The 23,594-nt window shown below is 39.9% G+C and overlaps 6 protein-coding genes across 6 annotated transcripts; 4 read left to right on the top strand and 2 right to left on the bottom strand.

Annotated features, from left to right (window-relative positions):
* Positions 1 to 1,649: 1,649 nt before the first annotated feature.
* Positions 1,650 to 3,743, top strand: AK88_04101 (uncharacterized protein; the record flags this gene model as incomplete). The annotated part of the gene is made up of 3 exons (XM_012481711.1): positions 1,650 to 3,308; positions 3,473 to 3,546; positions 3,689 to 3,743. 3 exons carry the CDS (start codon positions 1,650 to 1,652, stop codon positions 3,741 to 3,743), a joined length of 1,788 nt encoding a protein of 595 aa, XP_012337134.1.
* Positions 3,744 to 4,439: 696 nt separating this feature from the next.
* AK88_04100 (uncharacterized protein) lies at positions 4,440 to 5,910 on the top strand (the record flags this gene model as incomplete). The annotated part of the gene is made up of 6 exons (XM_012481710.1): positions 4,440 to 4,611; positions 4,743 to 4,791; positions 4,932 to 5,038; positions 5,170 to 5,369; positions 5,617 to 5,691; positions 5,881 to 5,910. The coding sequence occupies 6 exons, from the start codon at positions 4,440 to 4,442 to the stop codon at positions 5,908 to 5,910; spliced, it is 633 nt and encodes a 210-aa protein (XP_012337133.1).
* A 254-nt stretch (positions 5,911 to 6,164) lies between these two features.
* Positions 6,165 to 11,815, bottom strand: AK88_04099 (uncharacterized protein; the record flags this gene model as incomplete). Its single annotated transcript, XM_012481709.1, has 3 exons — positions 6,165 to 6,236; positions 6,474 to 6,573; positions 6,714 to 11,815. 3 exons carry the CDS (start codon positions 11,813 to 11,815, stop codon positions 6,165 to 6,167), a joined length of 5,274 nt encoding a protein of 1,757 aa, XP_012337132.1.
* A 1,110-nt stretch (positions 11,816 to 12,925) lies between these two features.
* On the bottom strand, positions 12,926 to 16,868 carry AK88_04098 (uncharacterized protein; the record flags this gene model as incomplete). The annotated part of the gene is made up of 4 exons (XM_012481708.1): positions 12,926 to 16,249; positions 16,342 to 16,503; positions 16,624 to 16,707; positions 16,854 to 16,868. 4 exons carry the CDS (start codon positions 16,866 to 16,868, stop codon positions 12,926 to 12,928), a joined length of 3,585 nt encoding a protein of 1,194 aa, XP_012337131.1.
* Positions 16,869 to 17,969: 1,101 nt separating this feature from the next.
* AK88_04097 (uncharacterized protein) lies at positions 17,970 to 19,506 on the top strand (the record flags this gene model as incomplete). Its single annotated transcript, XM_012481707.1, has 7 exons — positions 17,970 to 18,085; positions 18,237 to 18,346; positions 18,539 to 18,640; positions 18,766 to 18,869; positions 19,013 to 19,052; positions 19,190 to 19,238; positions 19,434 to 19,506. 7 exons carry the CDS (start codon positions 17,970 to 17,972, stop codon positions 19,504 to 19,506), a joined length of 594 nt encoding a protein of 197 aa, XP_012337130.1.
* A 3,193-nt stretch (positions 19,507 to 22,699) lies between these two features.
* On the top strand, positions 22,700 to 23,579 carry AK88_04096 (uncharacterized protein; the record flags this gene model as incomplete). The annotated part of the gene is made up of 2 exons (XM_012481706.1): positions 22,700 to 22,763; positions 22,984 to 23,579. The coding sequence occupies 2 exons, from the start codon at positions 22,700 to 22,702 to the stop codon at positions 23,577 to 23,579; spliced, it is 660 nt and encodes a 219-aa protein (XP_012337129.1).
* Between the last annotated feature and the right edge of the window lie 15 nt (positions 23,580 to 23,594).

Below are 23,594 nucleotides of genomic sequence, written 5' to 3'. Positions count from 1 at the left end.
AACTACATGAACGCGCTTGCAAAAATATACCTATGTATATACGTATGGGAAAGCAAATCTGCCTCCCGGCATGCTGAAACTAAAGGCAACTGAGTAAACCGCTTGTCGCGAAGGTTACTCCAAGTCAAGGCCACCCCTAGAGAGCGTACTCGTGCGTGTATGTATATGTTACACGTGTATGTGTTTACATACACATATAAGTGTGCTTGTATGTACATACATTGAGGACTGGTACACATACACGTATGCACATGTCCACCCGCCACAAGTATACTAGCGCCTCAGATGCCCCCCCCCCCTTCGTATAAAGATAGCCATTTCATGCATGAGAAATTTTTAACGTGACCCCATGTATATGAGATTTCCATATTTTCCGTGGCCCCTATTTATATGCATAACGCCGAATGCGTGCATTGTTCGCAAACGTGTATTTTTAAACACGTGATCCTTCCCGCCTGCACCCAGGACGTTGCATTTTGCTTTATTTTACTACCTCCCATTGTGCTATGCTACATTTTGTGCAAAATTAGCACCCGTCATATTTGACATCGAGTGCTTGACATTTGTGCCCCCATATGTCACTTCCCCCCGTTTTATCAGGAAACGTGCATTCTCTCTGCGTAACGTGGGACCCCTACCCCCATTTTGCGCCAAGTGTTTTTCTCGTGTTGGAATTTTAAAGTTAGCAAAATAATACCATATTTGTACAGAAGCAGTAATGACGTTAGTGAGTTCATTTCCAGCGACGTTTGACTGAACTCATGCTCCTATGTAAATGTGTATGTGTGTCTACGTGCGGAATGTGTGCAGGTTGGCATGCCTATCTTTGTACTATGTGATCATAACCCATATTTACGTGTCATTATATATATATATATATGAGTCCACTCTATGTACGATCCGAGCTGCTCGTCCATTGCACCATTGTGACTGGTCAAACTGGCCATTCGTCTATGTAGGCATAGAGGTAGTTATATGCAAACATATGCACCTTTGCTTGTATATAGCGTGAGGATGCGTTAGGACAAGTGTGCAACGTGTGGGGATAGGTAGAGTAGTAAACAGACCTTGTCCTAAATGATTCATAGTTATTTTTGTTTTCTACGTTATATTGCTTTTCTACCTTTTTTGTCTTTTTTTTTTTTTTTTTTTCCTTAATTGCGCTGCGGCAATATATATACATTTATGTGTATGGTCTCTGTGCACGGTTAAAAGAGCGCTCGTGCCGCACCTTTTTTTTCCCCCCACCAAGCCATACATTTGTACATAATTTTTTTTGACAATTTTTTTTTATTTTTCCCCCTCCTTCCTTGACCGCTTTTTGCGTGGCACGCCTTGGCTTTTTTTTTTTTTTTTTATTTTTTCTGTGCGTGTAGAGAATTCCTGGAGCAGTTCGTTGCGCGTATCTGCTTCTATACCTGTGAATGTCTTGTGAGCGCGTCATGATTAGGGAAGCATGGGTTAAGCGAAAAGGTGTTACCAACCAAGTGCTTCACTTTATGTGAGTATAGTTGCACATATGTTCATATGTGTATAAGATACTCATACATGTGTACCCACCTATAAGTATATTTATATATATATATAGGTGCATCGTTACATACGCGGACACGTGTGTGGACGCTACCGTACGCTTTATACATGCCAAGATGATGAGGAACGAATTTTTAGTCAACACAATTTACAATCATGGAAATTTGAAAAAGGTACTAGGGTTGTTGAAAAGTTTAAATAAAAGCAAAAACCTGGATTTGATATGCCAGGTATGTGAAAACTGCAATATAGAAGAAGATGAGGAGACCTTGCGAATATTTTTGAACGAATTGAATCATATTAGTAATGACGAAAATGTAAGTAGTAAGCTTAGTGAGAACAACAGGGGAGGAGGTGGTGCTGGTGCTGGTGGCAAGCAGGGCAATGTTACCCTAATGAGCATAGGAAAACATATAGGAATTGTCAATAGGTGCAATAACAACCTTTTGCTGGACAATAGTAATAACGTGTATGAAGAATCAAAGGACTTGAGTGCTTCGCTCTCCAATAGTTCAGAAGAAATTAACGAATTCGACATTGATATGAATACACCTAATAATGAAAAAAATAAAGCTACAAGAATTTATGTGGATGGTATCTTTGATCTGTCTCACTCTGGTCATTTTAATGCCATGAGACAAGCGAAACAATTAGGGGACGTTGTGGTAGTTGGAATAAATTCAGATGAGGATGCCCTAAACTCCAAGGGTGTTATGCCTATATATAATCAGGAAGAAAGAGGGGCATTGATAGCCGGGTGTAAGTGGGTTGACGAAGTTATTATAGGTACCAAGTATAACGTGAGTATGGAGCTGCTGGTGAAATACAATTGCGATTACGCTGCCCATGGTAGTGATATTGCATATGATCGCAATGGTAATTGTTGTTATGAAGAGGTTAAAAAAAATAACAGGTTTAAAATATTTGAACGAAGTTATGGTATTTCCACCACGACCATAATTAACCATTTGTTGCAGGCGGTTAACAGTTCTAATAAAAGCCTGTCCGATGGAGACGCAGCGAATGGCGTGGGGGGAAGCGGCGTTGTAAGCAGTATGGCTAGTGGTGCAGGAACTGTGCCGAGCACAAATGCTGCTGGAAAGAATGTTGCTAACCCTAACCCCAACAACAATGAGGACGACAAAGCGTCGGTCCCATATAGTAATGGAAATTGCCTAAACGGCACAGGTGAAAAATGTAACCTAAGTAAAAAATCAAAATCGAATTCGAAAGACTTCGAAGACGAAACCAACGGCATGGAAGCAGCGGCGGGGTCGGACAACAAAATTAAAACATCCGACTCCATAACCAGTTTAAAACACGCCTTAAGCAAAAATAAATGTTACGTAACGGCATCTCAGTTGTATCAATTCATGGAGAGCCAAAAAGAAAAAGCAAACAAAAAAGTAGTATACGTGGATGGTTCATTTGACATTTTTCACATTGGTCATTTGAAAATATTAGAAAATGCTAAGAAATTAGGGGACTATTTGATTGTAGGTCTGCACTCCGACGAGGTTGTGCGCAGAATGAAAGGGAAGCACTTCCCCGTCGTGTCCCTACTGGAGAGGACTTTAAATGTGTTAGCCATGAAAGTTGTGGACGACGTAGTTATAGGAGCCCCATGGCTCATCAGTGAGAGCTTCATTAAGCGCTTCCAAATAGACGTTGTGGTCAGGGGGACCGTTGTTGATTACTTTTACTCGAACAATGAGTTGGATCCGTATGCCGTTCCGAAGAAGTTGAACATCTACCAGGAGCTCTCCTCGGAATCGGTAAGAGGAAGGAAGGCGGTGCGAGTGGAGTCAACAAAAAATGACGTGAATATTGGCATGGAACAGCATACAAATGGGTGTGTATGTTTTACCTTCATGCATGTATTCATGTAATTTCGCAAGTGCACGCGACCACACGATTGATCATGTCTTTCCACGCGCAGGGTATCACCACCTTTGAAATTATTGAACGAATCGAGAAAAACAAAAATTGCCTGATGAGTACCATATCGAAGAGGTAATGAAGAGCTAGTGCATCCGCGCGTGAGCTTCCAGTGTGTGTTATGCGGAAGTTACTAAAATGAAAGTACACATGGACAGGCGTGATAAATTATTTATTTATTTATTTATTTTTTTCTCCCACTTTGCCCTTTTTGCAGAAAAAAGAAGGAAGATAACATATGGAAGGTGAACAATACGTATGTTCAGAATTAATTTCTGAAGGCAATTTTTTCTTTTTTTTTTTTTACGCTTGTTTTTTTTTTTTTTTTTAAATTGATTTTTATTAAAATAATATACATAATAATGACACAATCGCCATTTAGGAATATGTTTATATAGACACGGATAACACACAATTATGTGTGTAGGAATGAAAATAAAACAGGAAAAAAAAAAAAAGTTAACCCTTTAATTTTTATTATTTTTTTTTTGTTTTTAATAATTTTAAGAGTTAATTTTTTTTTCTCTTTTTGCCATCCCCGTGCGATACAAAAAAGTGTATGCACGTTATGAAACTTGCCAAATTTTGCCCCCCTCCTTTCTCTTTTTTTTTTTTTTTTTTTCCTTCCCTTATTCATTCTCTTACATTGCATATGTCCTCATTAATATAGGGGTGGATGTACGTATGCAAATGTGTAGAATCTGAATGAATTCCTTTTCTTTAATGATGTAATATCGTTTTATGTATTATTAATAATTTTAAAAGGTCTTAACATATTTTTTTTTTTAAATTGTACCCATTGTTTAATTTATTTCCAAACAATTAAATGATAAAAAAAAATTATATGGTCGGATAAATTGTGCCCTTGGGCTGGTTAGACTAAGTGAAAAGTTGGTGAGCGTAAAAAAGAAAAATTTTCGAAGTCTGTCCAACTTGTAACCGTCATTTGCTCCTCGCCAAGCTGTCTCATGGAATACATCCTGAGCGACCAAGAAATTGAAAGGGAGGTCCAGAGAAACGAGGTCTATTATTCGGTCATCGAGTTGAACGATGTTCTGTACTTAAATAACAAGCTGTATTGGAAGATAGAAACACTTCGTGGTCTGCATAACTTGCGGACCCTCTACCTGAACAACAACGGTTCGGCATGGATGTAGAAGCGATGGTCGTAGATGCAGCCCAGTAATCGTGGTCGTGAAAGTGACACGCACACGCACATGTGAGCCTCTCATAAACACACGCCTCATATGCGTACCCCCACCTGTTTTTAGTTCTCGATAGGATTTCCGGATTGGACTCCTGTGTGAACCTTATTGCGTTGTAAGTGAACAGCTGAGCGGTGTCCTGTGCGAGGAGAAAACTTGTGGTCACTTCCATTTTGGAAATGGTCTGCATGTTGTGTGGTTGTGTAGTGGTCCACCATTATTACCGCGTTACAATCCTACCGCTCCACCGTGAAGGTACCTGAACTGCAACAGAATTTCGAAGATCGAGAACCTGGACTGCCTAACCAAACTGCGCATTTTAAATCTGGAAGACAACAACATTTGCTCGATCGAAAATCTGGGTACGTCATCACACATGTGCATACGCCCCTTAACCTTTCACAAATATTTAAGGTCATATATGCACACATGGGCAATGCCATTTGGTGTGTGTTGGATTTTTTCTCCTTTTGTTTTTTTATTTTTTTTGCAGAAAATTTAACCCTATTGGAGGATTTAAATTTGAGCAATAACTGCTTGGGAAGTAAAGATTCTGCACAGGTTTCTAACTTGCGCAAAAATGAGAAGCTTACCATTTTGAACATACAGAACAATAGTATCGACGAGGACATTTTAAAGGACCTCTCCGATGTGAAAGATTTGTCCATTTTGTATTGCATGAACAACCCAATGGTAATGTGTTAAGCGAAGGCACGTCCAAATTCGTGTGCATCTGCCCACATTGGTGTGATTTCGAATGGCATATACCGTGTGGGGCGTTAACATAGAGATTGCCTTGGGGATGAATTAAGGGGAAAAAAAAAAGACTTCCCCCCGTTTATAACAGCTCGCCCGTTTTTTTTACTTGTGTACCTACCCATTATTTTCTGTGCCCAATTAGTTGGCGCGCTAAATTATAATTTTTTTTTTTTCCCACCAGATGTCGAAATACAAAAATTACAGAAAGTTATTTGTGCATACATTGAAGCGGCTGACATTTCTCGACCACAAGCCGGTGAAGGCGGACGAGCGGAGGTTACCCATTGAGACTGGCTGCACCGCATGCCTTGTCTGGCATGTACACATAGGTGTAAACGCGATTGTGAGGAATTTTTTTTTTTTTGTTTCTTTTACTTATTGAATACGCGAAATGATGCAAACTGATTATGCAGGTGTGTGGAGGCCTTTTTTGCGGGTGGCCTAGAAGCAGAACAAGCCGAGCTGGAAAGCATAAAACGGGAGAGGCAAAAAAGACACGAAGATTCAGTAGAATGTAGGTTTCCGTGCTGTGCTCGTTTCGCGTGTTTATGCTTGTGGGTGTACATAGATTCACAAAGGCGTGCATACACGCGTAAACTATTACACGGAGGCATACCCTCATACGCACGTTCACACTAACACACTTGGGCGTGTGCTCTCGTGCGCTACCTTCACAAATGCATTCAGATTTTCGGAAGTATATCATGGGGAAATAGACCGCGCCACACCTCAGACGTTTAGCGAAGAATGGATAGCGCGCAAGACGTAGTCGCATTTTTCTTCCACATTTAGGGTCTTCCACTGCGGGGGGGAAAAAAAAAAAAAAATTAACATTTGCACGTTGACATTTTTGTTAAATTGTTTACTTTTTTTTTTCTTCTTTTTTCTTGTTCACACGGATATATGTAATGATCTCATATGACGGCATCTTCCTCATGAGACATTTGTTGTGTGTGCTGTGTATGTTGATATGCTGGCACATTAATCGAAACGACGCTTGTGCAGGAATTCAATTTTTGTATGGGGGGGATAATTTACCTCGCTCAGGAATATTAATGAAGTCGGGTACGTTTTTTTTATATTTTCGTAAACGTAATGGCTGTCTTTTATCAGGTTTTTGTTGTTGCCATGTTCATCGCTGAAAGGGGAGAAGGAAAAGTGGGCGGTTTGTAAAGACGGGGTGGGAAGGACATGGCGCAGCAGAAGATGGCCAACCGAGCACAACCAGCCGCGTCGTTGCATGGCGTCGTTGCACCGCTGCGTTGGCGCGCGCCTTACCGCAGGACGTGCTCCTCCGGGACGCACAAAAGTGAAACGCTCTTATTGCGGACGTCGTCGATGAGGAGGTTGTATGTTTTGTACAAGTGGAGGACACTTTCTGGGATGGCGAGCGCGTGATTGGTCTTCTTGACGTCGTTAAAAAAATGAATGAAGTAAATTTCTGTCAAGGTCGGTGCCAGGAAATCAATATTGAGCAATTTTAAAATATGTTGAATGTCGCTGAATTCTTTGGAGGAGACGAACATGTTTAGTTTTTCTTCCTCTTTCTTGTACCAATAATAGCATGGCAAATTACTTAAAACAAAATTGATGTACTTGTTACTTTTATTGAAGGAGAGAAAATAAAAATTCAATATTACGTGGACATATATTTCGTACAGTTTGCAATAATCTTCTTCATTCAGCAGAGCGCTTGTATTCTGTAGGCACTCACTTATTAGCTGCATGTAGTAGGATTTCACGAGGTCGTTGTAGTGGTGAAATTTGCACAAGAAGTAAATAATTTTTATCTTATGTTTTAAAGGAAGATGGCATGTGTGTGTAACTAGGGTATTCGTGGTAACGTCTTTTCCGTTCCTTTGTTCCGGTGCGAAGGGGGCTTGTGGACAGTGACCGATTGGGTATGCTCCATGGGTATATGTGCCCTCACTGGGGTGATTATTATTTAGGGAAAATCTTCCATCCTCCTCTTGTTCGTGTGCAGTAGGAAGAGAGTTATACTGCTGTTGGAATGTGACAGAAGATATGGAAGGATTTTCTACAAGCACTTCCCTTTTTTTATTCTCACTTGGTTTCATAAAGGCGGCTTGCCCTGTTCGGCCATTTGTGTGTGCATTCGTACCCTCGTCATTGGAAGAAAACTGTTTGGAAAATATATCCACTTTTCGTGACTCTCCCTCTTCAATCTGTGCAACACTATTTTGTTCACTGGGCGAGGTGGCAACTCCGCTTTCATCTACATCATCATTGTCCTCAATTTTAAATTGGCGAGAAAAATTTCCATAGCGTTGTAGTAGCAGATAGTTTAATTGTATAATGTCCTTATTTCTGACGCACAGGGAAAGTAACAAGTCGTTGGTCTTAATTAAATTTTCAACCACGTCGAGGTTTATCGTGTTTATCTGCTGCACGATGGAGTAGGCATACTTGTGGAGGATATTGGAAATAAATTTCTCATTGACATAATTCAACTTGTTATAAAAGTATAGAACCAGATGAACGAGATGGACATTCACATTTTTTATATTCACTTTGTTTAGTTCATCGTTGAGGGATATTAAATGGTTTAAATATTTTCCAGCCAAATTATATTTTGTAAATATTTGAAGAGCTTGGAAATAGTCCAACAGATTAAAAAAGTGGAAAAAATTTTGCATAACCTGTACATAATTTTTTGTGAGCATATTTAAGTAGGAATATTCAGAAGGGAAAAAAATATTTTGGTACACATTTCTGATGTTGATGAGAATTTTTGTTATAAGGCGGAATGTTTTAATGTCCACAATTTCGTGTTTGCTCAGGATTATATCTTTTAATGCAAGGGTCACCAATTTCATGTACTTTTCATCGTCATTTATGGAGCAAATACAATTGAGCATATTTGCAATTTGATTTAATGACAGGAGTTCATTTTCTAAAAAGTTTTTTATTTCTTCATTATTTTCGTTTTCCCTTTTGGACAAGTAATTTTTCACTTCAACGTTGTATTTGAGTCTGGCCTCGATTATCTTGTAGATGATTTCGTGTTCCAGTGGGTGTTGGCCTCCATATGCGAGATTATTGTGGTCCCACTGGATGGCACTATTCATTGCTTCTTCAAGGAAGGGGTTGCCGCTGCTCGAAATGGTATCACGGTCATTAGGGAAGGTGAAATTTTTGATTAGGGATTTTTCCTGCTCACAATTGCTTATCCAGTTTCCGCTCCCTCCTTGTGTTGCCACAAAGTTGGAGAGTCCCCCTATCCCGTCTTCATCCTCCCGTGTAGTTAGGGGGGTCACGGAAAATGTACGACTTTCTTGCCCCTTTTCTCTTCCTCCTCTAATTAAAAAGTGGTCCAAGTTAATTTTAAAAATGTCTATCTGGTTCAGGCTGACATATGGGAGGAACTTTGCAATGGCGCGATTTGTGTAGCTGGTGGGGTCCACCAAGAGGAAGAGATTAAGTACACTGCTACACATGTCATAGTTGTGATAATATTTTTCAAAGTTAGCTGTATACATTGAATGCGTATTAAGGTTCATATCGTCAAAATGGTTCTTCCATTGTGTGATGCTTTCATTATGCCTTTGGACAGATGCCACTGGTCCCTCATGGTGCGTTTTTGCCCTGTCACTAATCCTAGATATGTAGTCATCCAAGTAGGAGTCCGTGAAGTGGTAATTCTTCCCCTTCTTTTCTGACTCGAGGTGGGAACGACTCTGTTCACCACCTCCAATGCCTTTCTCCATCAACAATTCTTCAACTCGCTTGGCAATGAAAAAATCGACGAAGGGCTGCAATTTGTTAATCTCCTTCATGATGTTCATAAGGACACACAGGTCGGAAACATCCAACTGGCTTATGTGTGTGAAAAGGATAAAATAGTTTAGTAGCTGTTCTGCTGTGTCTTGGTCGTAATTTTTCTGCACATGGTTTATGTATAAGTCGGAATTGCGCAGAAAGGCTTCATAATGATTTTTGTAAATGTGCTCGAACATGGCGTCATCAGATTTGGTCATGTTTACAGCACTTGCCGGGATCCCCTCTTTTTGCTTTATGTGGACAATAAACTCGTCATTAATTTCGTTGAAAAGGGAGAGGGCTATCAAAATGGTGAAGTCGCGTTTATTTATTATGGTCGATTTTTTCTTCGCTTTGGTGTTCACGTGTCTGCTGGTGAGCGGTTCCTCCGCTGGTTTGCCTAAATGAGACACGCCATTGGAGAGAGCAGCGGAAGGGGCGTTGACATAATTTGGTGAATTTTTTTTGTCCGTGCGGCTTTCTTTTGTCTGATACGGGGAGTCCATTTCGTGCTTACCAAGAGTTGCACCGGTGTGCTGATCCAAAATGGGCCCCTCCTCACCCTCTGCAGCGATTTCTTGTCCTGTGGCCCGTTCGGTGGTCTTCCTCCCCGCTTGGCAATAAGGAACGTACAAAATACGGCGTAAGTGTGCGCTTCCCTCCTCTTTCAGGGCTGTTTCTGCCTTTTCCCCTTTGCCGTGTTTGTAGAAGGTATTATTCATTTTAAGGCGCAAATGGTCAGCGTCGTTCTTCAGCTCGAAGGTGAAACTTGGAGGTAGCTTATCAATCATGGCACAGAGAGCAACGAATTCTTTAAGGGTATATAAATTAATCTGTTTATATATTTCGTTAATTACATAATTAACAATTTGCTTGCTGTCGCTGAGTAGGTTTTTTTTTTTTTTAATACCCGCGTAAAGCTCTAAGCCTTTCATCGTATCGAACAGGTCGCAGTATACGTTGAGAATGTAGAGGTACATGTTAGGTGCGAAATTTATTTTATGTTTGACAAAATGGGAAGTAAAGAAAAGGACATTATTTAGAATAAAATCGTTCATGTGATTAGAATAATTTTTCATCTCCCATAATTGGTTTACTGGTGTGTTGCTTTTGTCAATGCAGAGAAAAAGCTGCATTTTCTTTTTCATTATAGCATCATTCCATTTGGCCTGTGACTCCTTCAGTTGAACAATTGAGATGAGCAAATTGTAAAAAATATAATTATTCACATTGGTCGGGTTTAGCCTAGTTGTGTAGTTCACGGTGGTATGTGGAGAACTTATATAATCATTTTGTAGAAATTGGAGAAAGTTGTTTCGCAGAAGTGTGTTCGTGAAGAATGGTAGTACCAAGTTGGTATGCGCATTTGCTCCCCTGGCTGGGTCGAGAACACTTGGATTTTTACTCCCACCGTGGTTGTTACTACCTTGGAGTTCCGCTGCTTTGGAGAAAAAAATCGAATCTTTCATTTTGGAAAAGGCTAAATTCATGAGGACATATTTGACTTGGTCATTTTTGAGAAAAGACAAATCGCGATATATTAAACTCAACAGACACATATTTATATTTTCATTTTTTAAATAATTGTAGAAGGAAATTTCTTCGGACAAATACGTTTCCACGTTCATGTTTGCATATTTTTCACTTTTTGAGGAGAGGAATTGTTTATATAAGAGGAATAAAATGTACAATTCATCTACCCCTTTTTTGTTTTTTTTTTTTATATGTTCATAAATTTCTTGTATACGTTTTTTAACCCCTTCGTGGATCTTGGGAAAGGCATTCTCATTACACACATTAGACAAGTACAATAAAATTTCTACTTTTTTATTTACATCGTTTGTATCATTTGTACGTTCCATTATGTTATGGAAAATCCCCTCCAGCTTTTTCAGATGTGCACTCTTCATCCTGATACTGCGCCAGTTTACGTTGTCATTTATGCTTCTTAAAAATTCTTGCGCATTGTTAAGGCAGTTTACCTTTTGGCTAATGAAGTCGACAAAATTGTCTTCCTCCATTTCGTGTTTCGTGTGTGCATTGTAGTATTGTAGAATGCCTAGGGTTCGCTTCGCTTCCTCATTACTGCTTGGGGCAAAAGCATCATTTGGGGAGGTACACGAGATGGAAGCGGCATGATAATCGGCTCCTGCCTCAGCAACCTTGCCACCGTTCTTCGTGGAAATGTCCCCCAAGGCGGTTTTTTCTCTTCCCCTTTTAACCTGTCTCAAATAATTATTCAGGACAGATGGGAAGGCATTGTAAAAGTAGTTATAAAAACAGTTCCTCTGGTTTATATAAATGAAACGACTTAAGTGTTCCCTCAAGATGTAATTAGTTGTCTTTATCACATTTTTATTCTCATCATAATAGTTTAAAATATTTTCTCGTTCTTTGTTTCGCGTTTGTTTATCTCCTTGTTTAATCGATTCACTTATTTTTTCCTCTTTGTATGCATCGTCTTGCGTTGTTTGGCTTTCCTTCAGAACTGTCCTCATGTGCTCGTATCTCCTCCTCATGGCAAGGACGAACAGGCAGTTCCGCCTCTGCCTGCACACTTCGCCTCTCTGGGATAGCGCGAGGAGTTTGCCTTTTTTCATTTTGACAGGGTGTGGAGATGAGGACAGGGACGAAGCACTATGCGTTTCTTCTACTGCCCTTGTTGGAAGTGAAACCTGCAATGGATTATCTCCTGTGTTAGGAATTTACAATCGCCTCACACAGTCGAGGCTCGCTTCTACAATTTCGAGCACGTTATAAGGTTATTGTGTCGGGTTACATTCGGGGCGCACTGATTGGCTAGTCCGTTTTTCCCTACATCAATGTTTTTCCCCTTTCTCTTGGATGAAGTGCCTATGATGCGGCGGTTGCATTCTCCGAGGAGGAGGGGGAACACAGAAGTAAGGAAAGGTCACGCACCTGATGTTAATTTGTTTTCACTGCGAGTTGGTTGATTGTTGGTATGAGGGCCTACACCGATTCGGCGGCTAAGCAGTTCGGAACAGCGGAAAGGGGTGGGGGGGGGGGGAAAAAATGTACACATATATACATATGTAACATATATACATAAATACATTTATGGATAAACAGATGAGGAGATGAATGCGCTTGCATCTCTAAGGAGCTCCGCCGGGACGTGTACTATACACAGCTCTGCAGAGGCGCAACTTAGGGGTGTTCCATGGCGTGCCACAAGCGGCAGTAACGTAAACCCGTTAGTTGGTAATAAAAATGGGTTCTTAAGAAGGGGTCCACATGAAAAAAAAAAAAAATAAAATAAAAATAAATAAAATAGAATAAAATGTATACAAATAAAAACAAATAAAATAAGAAGAAAAAAAAGGAAGAAACGAGCGGAAGGCCACATTAGGGTGCGCATATGCACCCTTTTGTTTTTATGCCGCCCACGATGAGAAGAACCACCACAGGAGGTGAGTGAAGGGTGAATATGGGCTCGGCGCACATATGAATCGCTTCAAATGCGTCATTGCTCAGTAGGGGAAAGAACGTCGGAAAACCTCTCGAGGCTTATTCTGCGCCAAACGGCACCATCACACAAGTGCTACACATGGATTAGTGATGGTAGGAAAAAAAATAAAAAAATGTGGCGAGGCTGTGTGCCATGGGGAGTAAACTTTATGCTGCAAATATATTGTCCCAGAGGCATGTAAGCCAAACCGGAAAAAAAGGGGAGGATTAACTTTTGCGGCTCACAAATCGAACATATTGTGAAGGAGGTAGGAAAAGGACTGTTCGGTGAGTATAACATTGTTGCAGCTTTCCTGTGCGTTGCCTTCATTTGTGTTGTGCCCATTTGTGATTGCATGATCTTCTGGAGTGTCCCCATGGTGGCAAATGTCCGACCTATCCCGAAACGAAATGGTGAGGACATTTCTGGCGGAGGCAGGAGGACCCCCTTTTAATAACCTGGACCCCTTATTGTCGGCATGAATTTTCCTTATCGCATATTTTAGTTGAGCTGCTTTTTCCGACAAGCGTGCCCAATTTTGATGTTCCTTTTTTTTTCCCCCCCTTAAGATGCAATTAGTCTTAATTGGAGTATTCACCATTTGAGTGAAAATTTCATTTTTTAAATTTTTATATTCTTCGATTATGTCCACGATGTGAATTATGTGTTGTGTGTTTTTGTCTTCTGTGTGATATGTGAGAATTTTCTCCAATGTGGTGTTTGTACGGTAGAGTTTATTCTTAAAATAAACCTTTTGGGTACGGTTAATTCTACCTTTGATTATTTCGCAGTTATATATATCGTCGTACAGGGTGATGTGTTTTTCGTTCGTGAAGTAGGTGTCGCTGGTTGATGATCGGTTTGGGTTTGGGCCAATTTGGTTTGTTAAGGAAGATATGCCATCATCCACGTCATGTGTGTATAGTGGCAGGTGTGATGTGGACCCCAAGGGAGTTTTCCTACATGCACCGATAGGGGACGACCCACAGAAGGTGTCATCGGAGGGATACCCCGATTGCCCAAACAAGCGGTAGTGTGTACCGACCTTGGTCAAAAAATTTTCATAGTAAAGATTATTTATAATTTTCTTCATGTAATATGTGTCAATGTTAGACGGTTCCATTTGTTTCTGGGTGCCATAAAACTTTTTCTTGTGTTCATAATTTTTTAACATGTCATTATATTTTTTCTTAATATCATTGTAATGTTTTGTGAGATGGGAAATTTCATTTACATTTTCGTTCTTGCTTTCGCGTAGTTCGCTGATTAGATTTAAATATTCATTTTTTTCCTTTTTTAAAACATTCAAGTCTATACTGATTTTGTTATATTTTTCTTCCCTTATGGTAAGTAGGTTTAGTTGTTTATTGAGTGCATTTATTTTGTCCCTATTCAATGTAACTTCGTCTTGTAACTGTGTTATGAGTTCATCTCTTTTTAAGACAGCCTCTCTCTGTTGCTCTTTGCTTTGTTTCCCTCTTCCTTCAACTTCGTCTCTGTAAAGCTCTACCATTTTGCCACACATTTGTAGTATGTATGGATCCCCCCTTTCCTGCGCATCGATGGAGTAGATCCTTGTGGCATCCTCTAGTATACTTTTCAGTTCGTTCAACATGGAGGCACTCACCTGGTTTATTGTGTACTCACTGTTGGTATGCCCATGTGTGTAATTTATTCCATTCGCACTACTCATCACCATCGTTTGATATTTTTTACAGTGCATAATAAAATTTTTAAAAGACAATTTATACCTCATTATAGGGAAATAAAAATTGGTAATTTTGAGGGGTGCCTTCACTAATTTGAGGAGCTCTTGGCATTTCGTTATTATTTCCTTCTGTTGGTTGACGTCCATATCGGGGAAGGCATCACAGTAGACATCCTGGTCGATCATTAATATGATGCTCAAACCCGTAGCGAGATTTAAGTGGCCCAATACGTCAAGAGAGGTGGTCTCCTCAGTACTGTCCTCATACGAATATTCCTTCTGTGACGAGTCGCTATCCCTATTTTGCTTACCCGCGCAGATTACCAATTTGGTGTTTTTTGCCTCATCATGCGTTGGTTTTCCCCTGCCCATATTGGTACTACATTTTGGTGTGACATTTGTTGGGACAACTTGCCCATGTGCAGTATCTCCTTCATGTCCCTCCCCCTGGATGCGTCCCCCCACCACGTGTGCAATGACCTCATCATAGATGTCTCTTAGCTTATCGCTGAGAAGGTCCAATATGCGATAATCAATCGTCGACGTGAAGAGTTTAATTCTTATCTTTTCTACATACTCCTCCAGTACATATTTTGTTAAACAGAAAAATGTATATAACTGTTCCTGTTGTAGTAGTGCGTGGTGGATGTGTGTATTTGTGCCTCTAACTATATGGACGTATTTCAAGACAGATAAGAGAAAATTCGAGAGAGCAGTAAAAAAGTATGCACCAAATCGTAGGTTTCCCTTTTCTTGCATTTGAATGTACGCCTCCTGGTGGAGGTGGTTAAGCGGCTCCTTTAAGTACGTCTCGTGTGTGTATAGAAGCAGAATCAGCGTCACATTCACTGTCTCTAAAATGTCATTCACGAGTTTTATGTGGTAGTATATATCGCTTACAATATTTGGTGTGTTGGGGTTGGTACGTATGAATTCTTCCATGGAGTTACCATCTTCCGAATTTTCTGCCTTGGTGGGAGGATCTTGCTTGTTCCTTTTTTGGTGCTTCTGTGGGAAATTGCCCGACAGGAGATCTTTCTTTAGAGTGTTCATTTGCTCATCGTACATTTCTTTGTTGGAGGTCCATCCCGTTTTTATTTTTGTAATGTCCCCCATAGGCATTACCAGGAGGGTGTTCAAAATGGAGTAATTTGCATCCCCCTCATTGGCCCTTTCCAACCCAACGGCTTTTCCACCATCGACATGATCCCAATTGGCCATCGAGTTAACATAACTGAGCACAATGTGTAGGATGAAATCGCTCATTTTGTATTTGGCCTCGTAAAAATTCATCAAAACGTTAGATGTGATGTACTCTTCCAAGTGGTTGTTCCACTCTATGTTGCGTTGCTCGGTTATTTTTTTTTCCAGCAATTCTTTTTTTAACTGTTCATTGGCTGTTAATATTTTTAGCAAAATATTTTCTTTCCTTTTTTTGTACTTGATAAAATTTTCCCTCATATTATTGACTGTCTCGGAGAACCGTCCAATTTTGTCATGAGCCACGGACAGTTTAGTTTTGGCCTTGTTGAGCTCTTCTTCAAAGTTGTCTCTTATTTTTTCATTCACTTGCATCAGCTTGTCATTTATTTTTACTATTTCTTTGAGCAGGACATTGTCGTTCCTGGTCAATAAGTCGTTATCTCTAATGGTGCAAAATTTTTTTTCAGTTTCGTTTTTCTCTTTTCTGAAGGAGATATTCATATTTTTTACTTTTTCAAGAATTTTCTGGTATCCCTTTATTTCGTTTTTCTGCTTATCGATTGTAGATTGCAGGTCTTGGTTTTTCTTTACCTCTTTATCCTTTTCCAGGGTGAGGATGTTCAGCTGGACGGTGAGGAATTCGCACTGGTTTTGCTGCGTTGGGGAGGAGGAGCGGTGAGATGGGGGGGTGGTGCAGGAGCACGCACAAATTATAATGCACATCTATCTTTCCCCCATTTGATTACCATATATTTGAACTTCATCGAAATATCCCTCTGGATTGCGTCGTTCCCATGCAATTGCTCATTTTTGTCATGACTGTTCAAAGTGATCCTATTCAATTTTTCCCTCAAAGTTGCACATTCGGACTCAACGGATTCATACTTCTTTACCCATTCGTTCCTTTCCTTAAAAAAAAAAAAATTAATTAAAAAAAATAATAAAATAATACAAAAAAAAAAAAAAAAATCCGATGCACCCCACAAATATGTGCAACGTTGCAATTGCGTATATCATGTATGCTGCACCAGCAGCTTGTCCAGTTGTCCATCTTTGTAAAAATGAATTGATGTATGATTTACCTCAATCAGTTTGTTAATGTCTGTGTCTTCCTGCCAGGGGAAAAAAGAAAAAGCAGCATGGTAAGCAGGTGTTCACACAAACTTCTTCTTTTTGAAATGTGTGCAAATGCAAATGGATGACACACGATAGCGTATGTGCTGAATCACACACACATATGTAGGTACTCGATGCTTACATTTAGGTTCATCATTTTTCCTGAGGTTGCTGTGGAATTTGCTACTGTGTCCTTACTTGCCTTTTTTGAAAATGTCTTTTGAGGCAATACCCACGTGGGGGAAAGTTCAAGGAGGGTTGACGAAAAAAATATCCCGCACTTCTTTTTGCATTTCTTTCGTAGAGCGTTTTTTTTTTTTTTTTTTCAAAAATGAGCTTTGAAGGGTTCAAGCATTTGGCAATTAAATATTTTAAATGTACATTACCTGAACAACTGTGCGTGCAAATGAATGTTCACCTGTGGCACTTCTTAATCAGAGTTGCTGCCGAGTGGACACGGGTTTATGATATGCAGTGGGCTTATGCTGGGCTGCAGTAACGTTGGGTACCGGTTGCGCAGTTTCTCGTTTTTATGGCGCGCGCAGAGGTCTACTCCCACCGCTATCCCTGCACGTGGCCCCTTTTTTCGCCACCATGTGCAATTGCACGAATTCCTTATTCTGTTGGTGTGGAACTAGTAAAACTTTTTAATGTTATTCACTTCAATGTGGTTTTGCGCATACAGAGCGCAACTTGTCCATTTGTAGTTTTTTAGCACCACGCAGGTATCCCACCACGCGTACACACACACACACACAAAAAAAAAAAAAAAAAAAAGGGGCACAAAATGCGCATTAAGGGGCTACTTTGCGGTGTAGCGGAAACTACTGCTGCCAAATATGGGGTGCAAACACAAAAAAAAAAAAAAAAAAATACATTTCATATTTTTCATTATAGTTGTAACTTTTTAGCTACAAGGTAGGACTATCCTTGCACCATTTTTAAGTAAATCCAAATATGTTGTCAATTTGGTCATAGTTTCTCCGTGCCATTTTTTCTTTAAGCGGGTGATTGGCATTACATGGCGGACACGAGTCTTGCAACATTTACTAGCAACTGTTCAGTAAGCATAAAAGGTGAAGGCAGAAGGAACGGGTCAGCGAACAGGTCAATGAACGGGTCAACGCCCATGGCATCTTAAAGTCCAACGAGTCAAACTATCGTTCGTAATTCCCCATTTTGAAGCAAAACATTTATATGTGGAAACACACGATTGATTGTCCCAAATGTTTGTGTCTTTTAAACGCAGAAATAAAAAATGATTTTGCTGCAGCTCACAGTTTTGGGTTATTTGAACACCGGGAAAACAGCTCTAATAAATTCCATTATGAACAATGACATTTATAGCAACTATGTCCACACGGATTTACCAACGTAATACGCAGGGGATGTGTGTGTTATGCTACACTCCCATCATTGACTGCAAATATGTTCATACATAATTTTGGCGCAAAACATTTCCACACATGAGGGCACACGGCGTGGTGTCACTACTTCACCATTAACTTTTCACACCATTTCGAAGCGTATACTACAAAGTACACAAGGAGAAAAATAGAAGCTTCTGCGTTGAGATTGAAGATACATGTGTTAACGTGGATGTGAATGTCTTTATGAACATGCTAAGGAAGGAAAGTACTGAATTATTTATTTATTTATTTTTTTTTTTGCACAAATAAGTGTCAACTAAAATGTATGAACGCGTCAGGTGAATTTGTGCAAATGAAGATGCATGTGTCTGCTCGCTAAGGCGCTAGCGCGAAAATGAGCAAAATGTTTTTTCCGTGCATTCGTTACATCAAATTGTGTCCACGAATTTTTTGACAGTTACGACGGATAGTAGAAGTATGCGGAATCCCGTGTTCAGTTTATTTGAGAAACCGACCATTCCTTTTCAAGTGGGAGATCAATACAACTCAATCAGCTACGGTAAAATGAAGGACAAAAAAAAAGTGCAAATGAGTAAATGTACATGCTGTTAGGGAAGTGTTCACAATGGTTTGCTGTTTGCCTGTACACATATATGACTCAACAACTGTGTGCATTTTTTTCAGGAAGGATGGCCTACTTTCTAGTCTTCGACCTCACGAACGCGTCCACCCTCGAATACGCTAAGATGGTTTACTCGAACATGTCCAGTGTATATGACCGACATTATGTAATCACAGGACGATTTGAAAACATGTGTTGTCTCATTTTCTGCGAGCGTGCGGAAGTGGTTGCCGCGGATATTGTGGTTGCTGTGGCTGCGCCTATTCATGGATTCTCATATGTCCTCCATTCAATGTGCCCCCCTTGTAGACCCTAAAACCGTTTATATCACTTGTCGGGAATAAATATGGTTATCTTTTTTTTTTTTTTTTTATCATAACGGAATTGATGCGTACGTAATGGGGGTAGCTGTATGTACAGATCCCCCCCGAGAGAGGCACATACGCGTCTGTTCATATTTTATTTCACTTTTTTGTCTTTTGCCAGATTTAGTCACGGAAGACTGTGAGTTAGTCAGGCAGGCAGAGAACTTCGCGTAAGGATTATATTTTTTGCTCGTTAAGTTTAAGCTGGAAATTTTTCCGTGTCTCTGTTTCTGGGCTTTCCAGAAGGGCAACTTGTGGAGAGTACCTCTGTATGTACGTGCGGAAGAGTACATATAGGCTTGCGTTTCCGTTTTTATGTTGAGCTGCATACAACTCGCACCCTCTCCCCCTCCCATTGTACACAGCAACGAGAATATGGTTCAACTGTGGCTAACATCGGCACTAACGGGAAGGAACGTCAAAAAGGTGAAAATATAACACTGAGCACGTGTGTTGTTATTCATATATGTACATACACACTTGTGTGCATTTCTGCCCTTCCAAAGTGCGAACAGGCGAAAACTTCTTCATTGCACGGAGTGGCCAAACGTTTAAGCAGCTAATTAATCGTAGGCACTATCAAATGAATGGTCATAACTTTCTTTTTACATTTTTCAGCTGTTCATGCACACGATCCAGATGGTGTACAATAACACTAACTTGTGGAAATACGACATAGGGGAGGTATTGCGAAAAAAAAAAAATGGGCATAATAGCTGTAGCGCATAAACACCACATAAACACAATGATACTCAAAAATGTCTTTTTTTTATTGCGCTTAATGGTGCCACGCAACGCCATTTTTATACTTATATGATGTGAACATGTTTGACCATTTTTTGTCTACATTGGATATGTTGATGTTGCATTGCTGTGGCTGTTTTAAGGTGCACCTGTGGAGATGCCTAGGTATGGACCTGATATTTATCTTTTTTTTTTTTTTTTTTTTTTGGATGCACAATGAGCGACGTTAACCTTTCACAAATGAAGATTTCGTTGGACATAAATTGCTGCTGTTGAGTAGATTACGTCATTACATTCCATTAATTTTCATTTTTGCAAAAATTGTACTTGCCCTCTGTCATTTTTTTTTCCAAATGGAGGTCACTATCATGAGCATGTACAGACAAGTAAATAATTGATTCGTTCGCTGGGATGTTGACCAACTCCTTGGGAGGCAGTTTTTTAAGGAGCGCTTATCCGAGGGCTATTCCAAAACTGTGTTGTGTTTTTATTTTTCACCTGGAACACAGGACAATTTAATCACGTCATTCAGCTGTTCATGCACACGATCCAGATGGTGTACAATAACACTAACTTGTGGAAATACGACATAGGGGAGGTATTGCGAAAAAAAAAAAATGGGCATAATAGCTGTAGCGCATAAACACCACATAAACACAATGATACTCAAAAATGTCTTTTTTTTATTGCGCTTAATGGTGCCACGCAACGCCATTTTTATACTTATATGATGTGAACATGTTTGACCATTTTTTGTCTACATTGGATATGTTGATGTTGCATTGCTGTGGCTGTTTTAAGGTGCACCTGTGGAGATGCCTAGGTATGGACCTGATATTTTTCTTTTTTTTTTTTTTTTTTTTTTTTTTTTTTTAGTCCGGATCCGAAACAACAGAAAGTTAACGAAAGACAAATGCATAGAGTGTAACCCAATGATATTCGCAACCTTTCCTTTTAAAATATTTCGCGTGTGTGAAGAGGGTGCCAACGTAATGTGATACGTTATGGCTTTTTAAAAGCACACCTATTAGTTGGTTAGTCAAAAGTTACATACTTTGAAAATTCACGGGAGAGTGTTTCTCCCTCTGTTTTGCGTTAATATTGCACGACTGTGCTTGTAACGTGTGCCCAGCTTGAAAAGTGATTACGTTGAGGTGTGAATTGTATATTTAATGCAAATTCCGAGAAATTACTGGTAGGTTTTGTTCACTTCATTATACCACCCCCCCCCTGCTTACCACGTTAAGGGTCTGTCATTTTTATTTCTCCATTTGGGCATATTTCATGTTGCCCAATTTTTACCCTCCAATTGGGGAGCTCAAATGATGGCATTTTGGGATGTACTTATCTGGGGCGGTTTCCGTGGAACTCAGCTGTTCACCGAAGGAACTTTCTTCATTTGGAGAAGCGTGTATGTTTCCAACATGTCAGTTGATAAAGACACCCCCCCCTCCTACGTTTCAACTTAGAGCACATGCGTCTGTTTTGCTGAAGTAGGTAAGCGAAATAGGCGGTACGATCATTTAACCGTTTTTTTTTGTGACATGATATCATATTTTGTTGCCGCGTTTACAACAACGGTTGAGGTGATGTGGAGGTGAATTTTTTTGCTAACTGGGTCACCGAAACGAGCATATAATGGTTCCCCCGCTCAAAAAAAAAACAAAAAAGGCACTAACCAGATGGTGAAAATGGAAGAGTTGTTATTTTTTATAGGCTCATGTTGCGTTAATCTGAAGTGTGTGGGGGAATATGAGCACATCCAAGTTCATGAACATAGCAATTTGCTTACAACGATGTGCAATGTGGAGAAATAGCAGAGGTGTCTTTCCAACAAAATGAATATTGAAGGCCATTATTTTCGGCAACAGGGGCTTCCCTATATGGGTCACATAAAAAAATATGTATATATACATACGTCCCTTTTTGCCTTTTTAACAGACCGCTTTTTTTTTTTTTTTTTTTTTTTTGGATGCACAATGAGCGACGTTAACCTTTCACAAATGAAGATTTCGTTGGACATAAATTGCTGCTGTTGAGTAGATTACGTCATTACATTCCATTAATTTTCATTTTTGCAAAAATTGTACTTGCCCTCTGTCATTTTTTTTTCCAAATGGAGGTCACTATCATGAGCATGTACAGACAAGTAAATAATTGATTCGTTCGCTGGGATGTTGACCAACTCCTTGGGAGGCAGTTTTTTAAGGAGCGCTTATCCGAGGGCTATTCCAAAACTGTGTTGTGTTTTTATTTTTCACCTGGAACACAGGACAATTTAATCACGTCATGATAGTCACAACACGCATGGGATATTATTAAGAATGGGGTTACGCGCCATGGCCCCCGAGTTAAGTGACGCTTCCAGTTGTTGCTCCCTCAGCGCGCGATTGTGAATTTAAAAAAAATTCCTGTTCATGACGCGATTGCCGCACCGGTTGAGCATCGCACGGACGTACGCATAAATATGTATGTTATTATTTTTTATTTTATTTTATTTTTTTTTCCTGTTCGCAATTTTTCGTTACCATGTGCCCACCCCCCCTTGCCGCTTCCTTTCTGTGAGGGGACGATTTTTCCATTTGATCATGTAAACCCTTGCGCCACAAAAAATTTCCGCATCAAGTTTGCCGAAAAAAGGTGAGAGCAAAAGTTCGAAAAAGCGAAATGCGAAGTAAGTCCACCCGTTTGTAAGGGATGCGGAGAAGGAAAACTGCGTGGGTGAAGAAGTCACAAAAAAAAAAAAAAAGGGGGAAGCGCAAAAGGGAAAAAGAGACACATTGAAGGAGCGCAACCGTGCAGACCTACCTGCATAGATATTAACCATATGCCATGATGCCTCTTCGGCCAGTTGTCCCCTTCCCGTTTTGCTAAAAAAAAAAAAAAAATGTGGATAAACAAAATTGGTAATAAAAGTGCTTCCTTCATAAACCACAAGCATTTCCATCCAGGTAAAACATTCAAGGCAGGGAGGCTTTCCTGAAAAACACGCCTCTTGTACGCACCGCATTAGCGTAAAATATGCATAATTCTTGTGCGTGTCTCAATTGGGGCTCCCCCGTCATCACCACAAAGGGAGGAATCACAGATGGAGGAAGACTGCTTTTCCAGTGTGTTCCCCCGCTCGAAGAAATTTTCCCCCACTAATTGATCCATTGCCCCACTCCACAGGTAACATAAAAAATCTTGAAAGAGTATGGCTAGCTGAAGAGAAAGAAAGAAAGCGAAAGGAAGAGGAAGAAAAATATCTGAAGAAAAAAGAAGAACAATACAAGCTGTACGTTTTAAAACAACAGCTTAAGAAGAATGAGCAGGAAGAAGGATGTAAAAATAACGTTGGGAATCATTTGTACAATATTAACAGAGAAGGTAAAAGAGGAAGCTCAAAAAGAAAGGCCAACGGAGTGAGTGTTGTTCATCCGGGGTTAAATGCCCCATGCAGTAATAACGAAACGGAGAAAACCTGTAACAAATTACTTGTCAAGTCAAAATATATTGAAGATGTTTTTGTAAAAAATCACAAGTCCGTTTATGGTTCCTATTACGACACGGAAAAAAAAAAGTGGGGCTACAGGTGCTGCAAAACTGTTGACAAGAATGCAGTGTGCATGAACCATGTGCCCGATGATGCTAAACCAAGTGATGCATATGATAGGGCCGTTAAAAAGGATCTGAACAAGGCCAAGAATAAGAAGAAAAATAAAAACAAGAAAAAGAACAACCGTGTTGATAACAGCATAACGGCAGTTTTGAACAAATTTTTGTGACACCTTCCTCGAGTT

This window comes from Plasmodium fragile (genome assembly GCF_000956335.1).
Source record: "Plasmodium fragile strain nilgiri unplaced genomic scaffold supercont1.53, whole genome shotgun sequence".
NCBI classification, from domain to species: Eukaryota; Apicomplexa; class Aconoidasida; order Haemosporida; family Plasmodiidae; genus Plasmodium; species Plasmodium fragile.
Note: the sequence above shows the minus strand (reverse complement) of the source record. Positions and strands in the feature narration are given on the sequence as shown.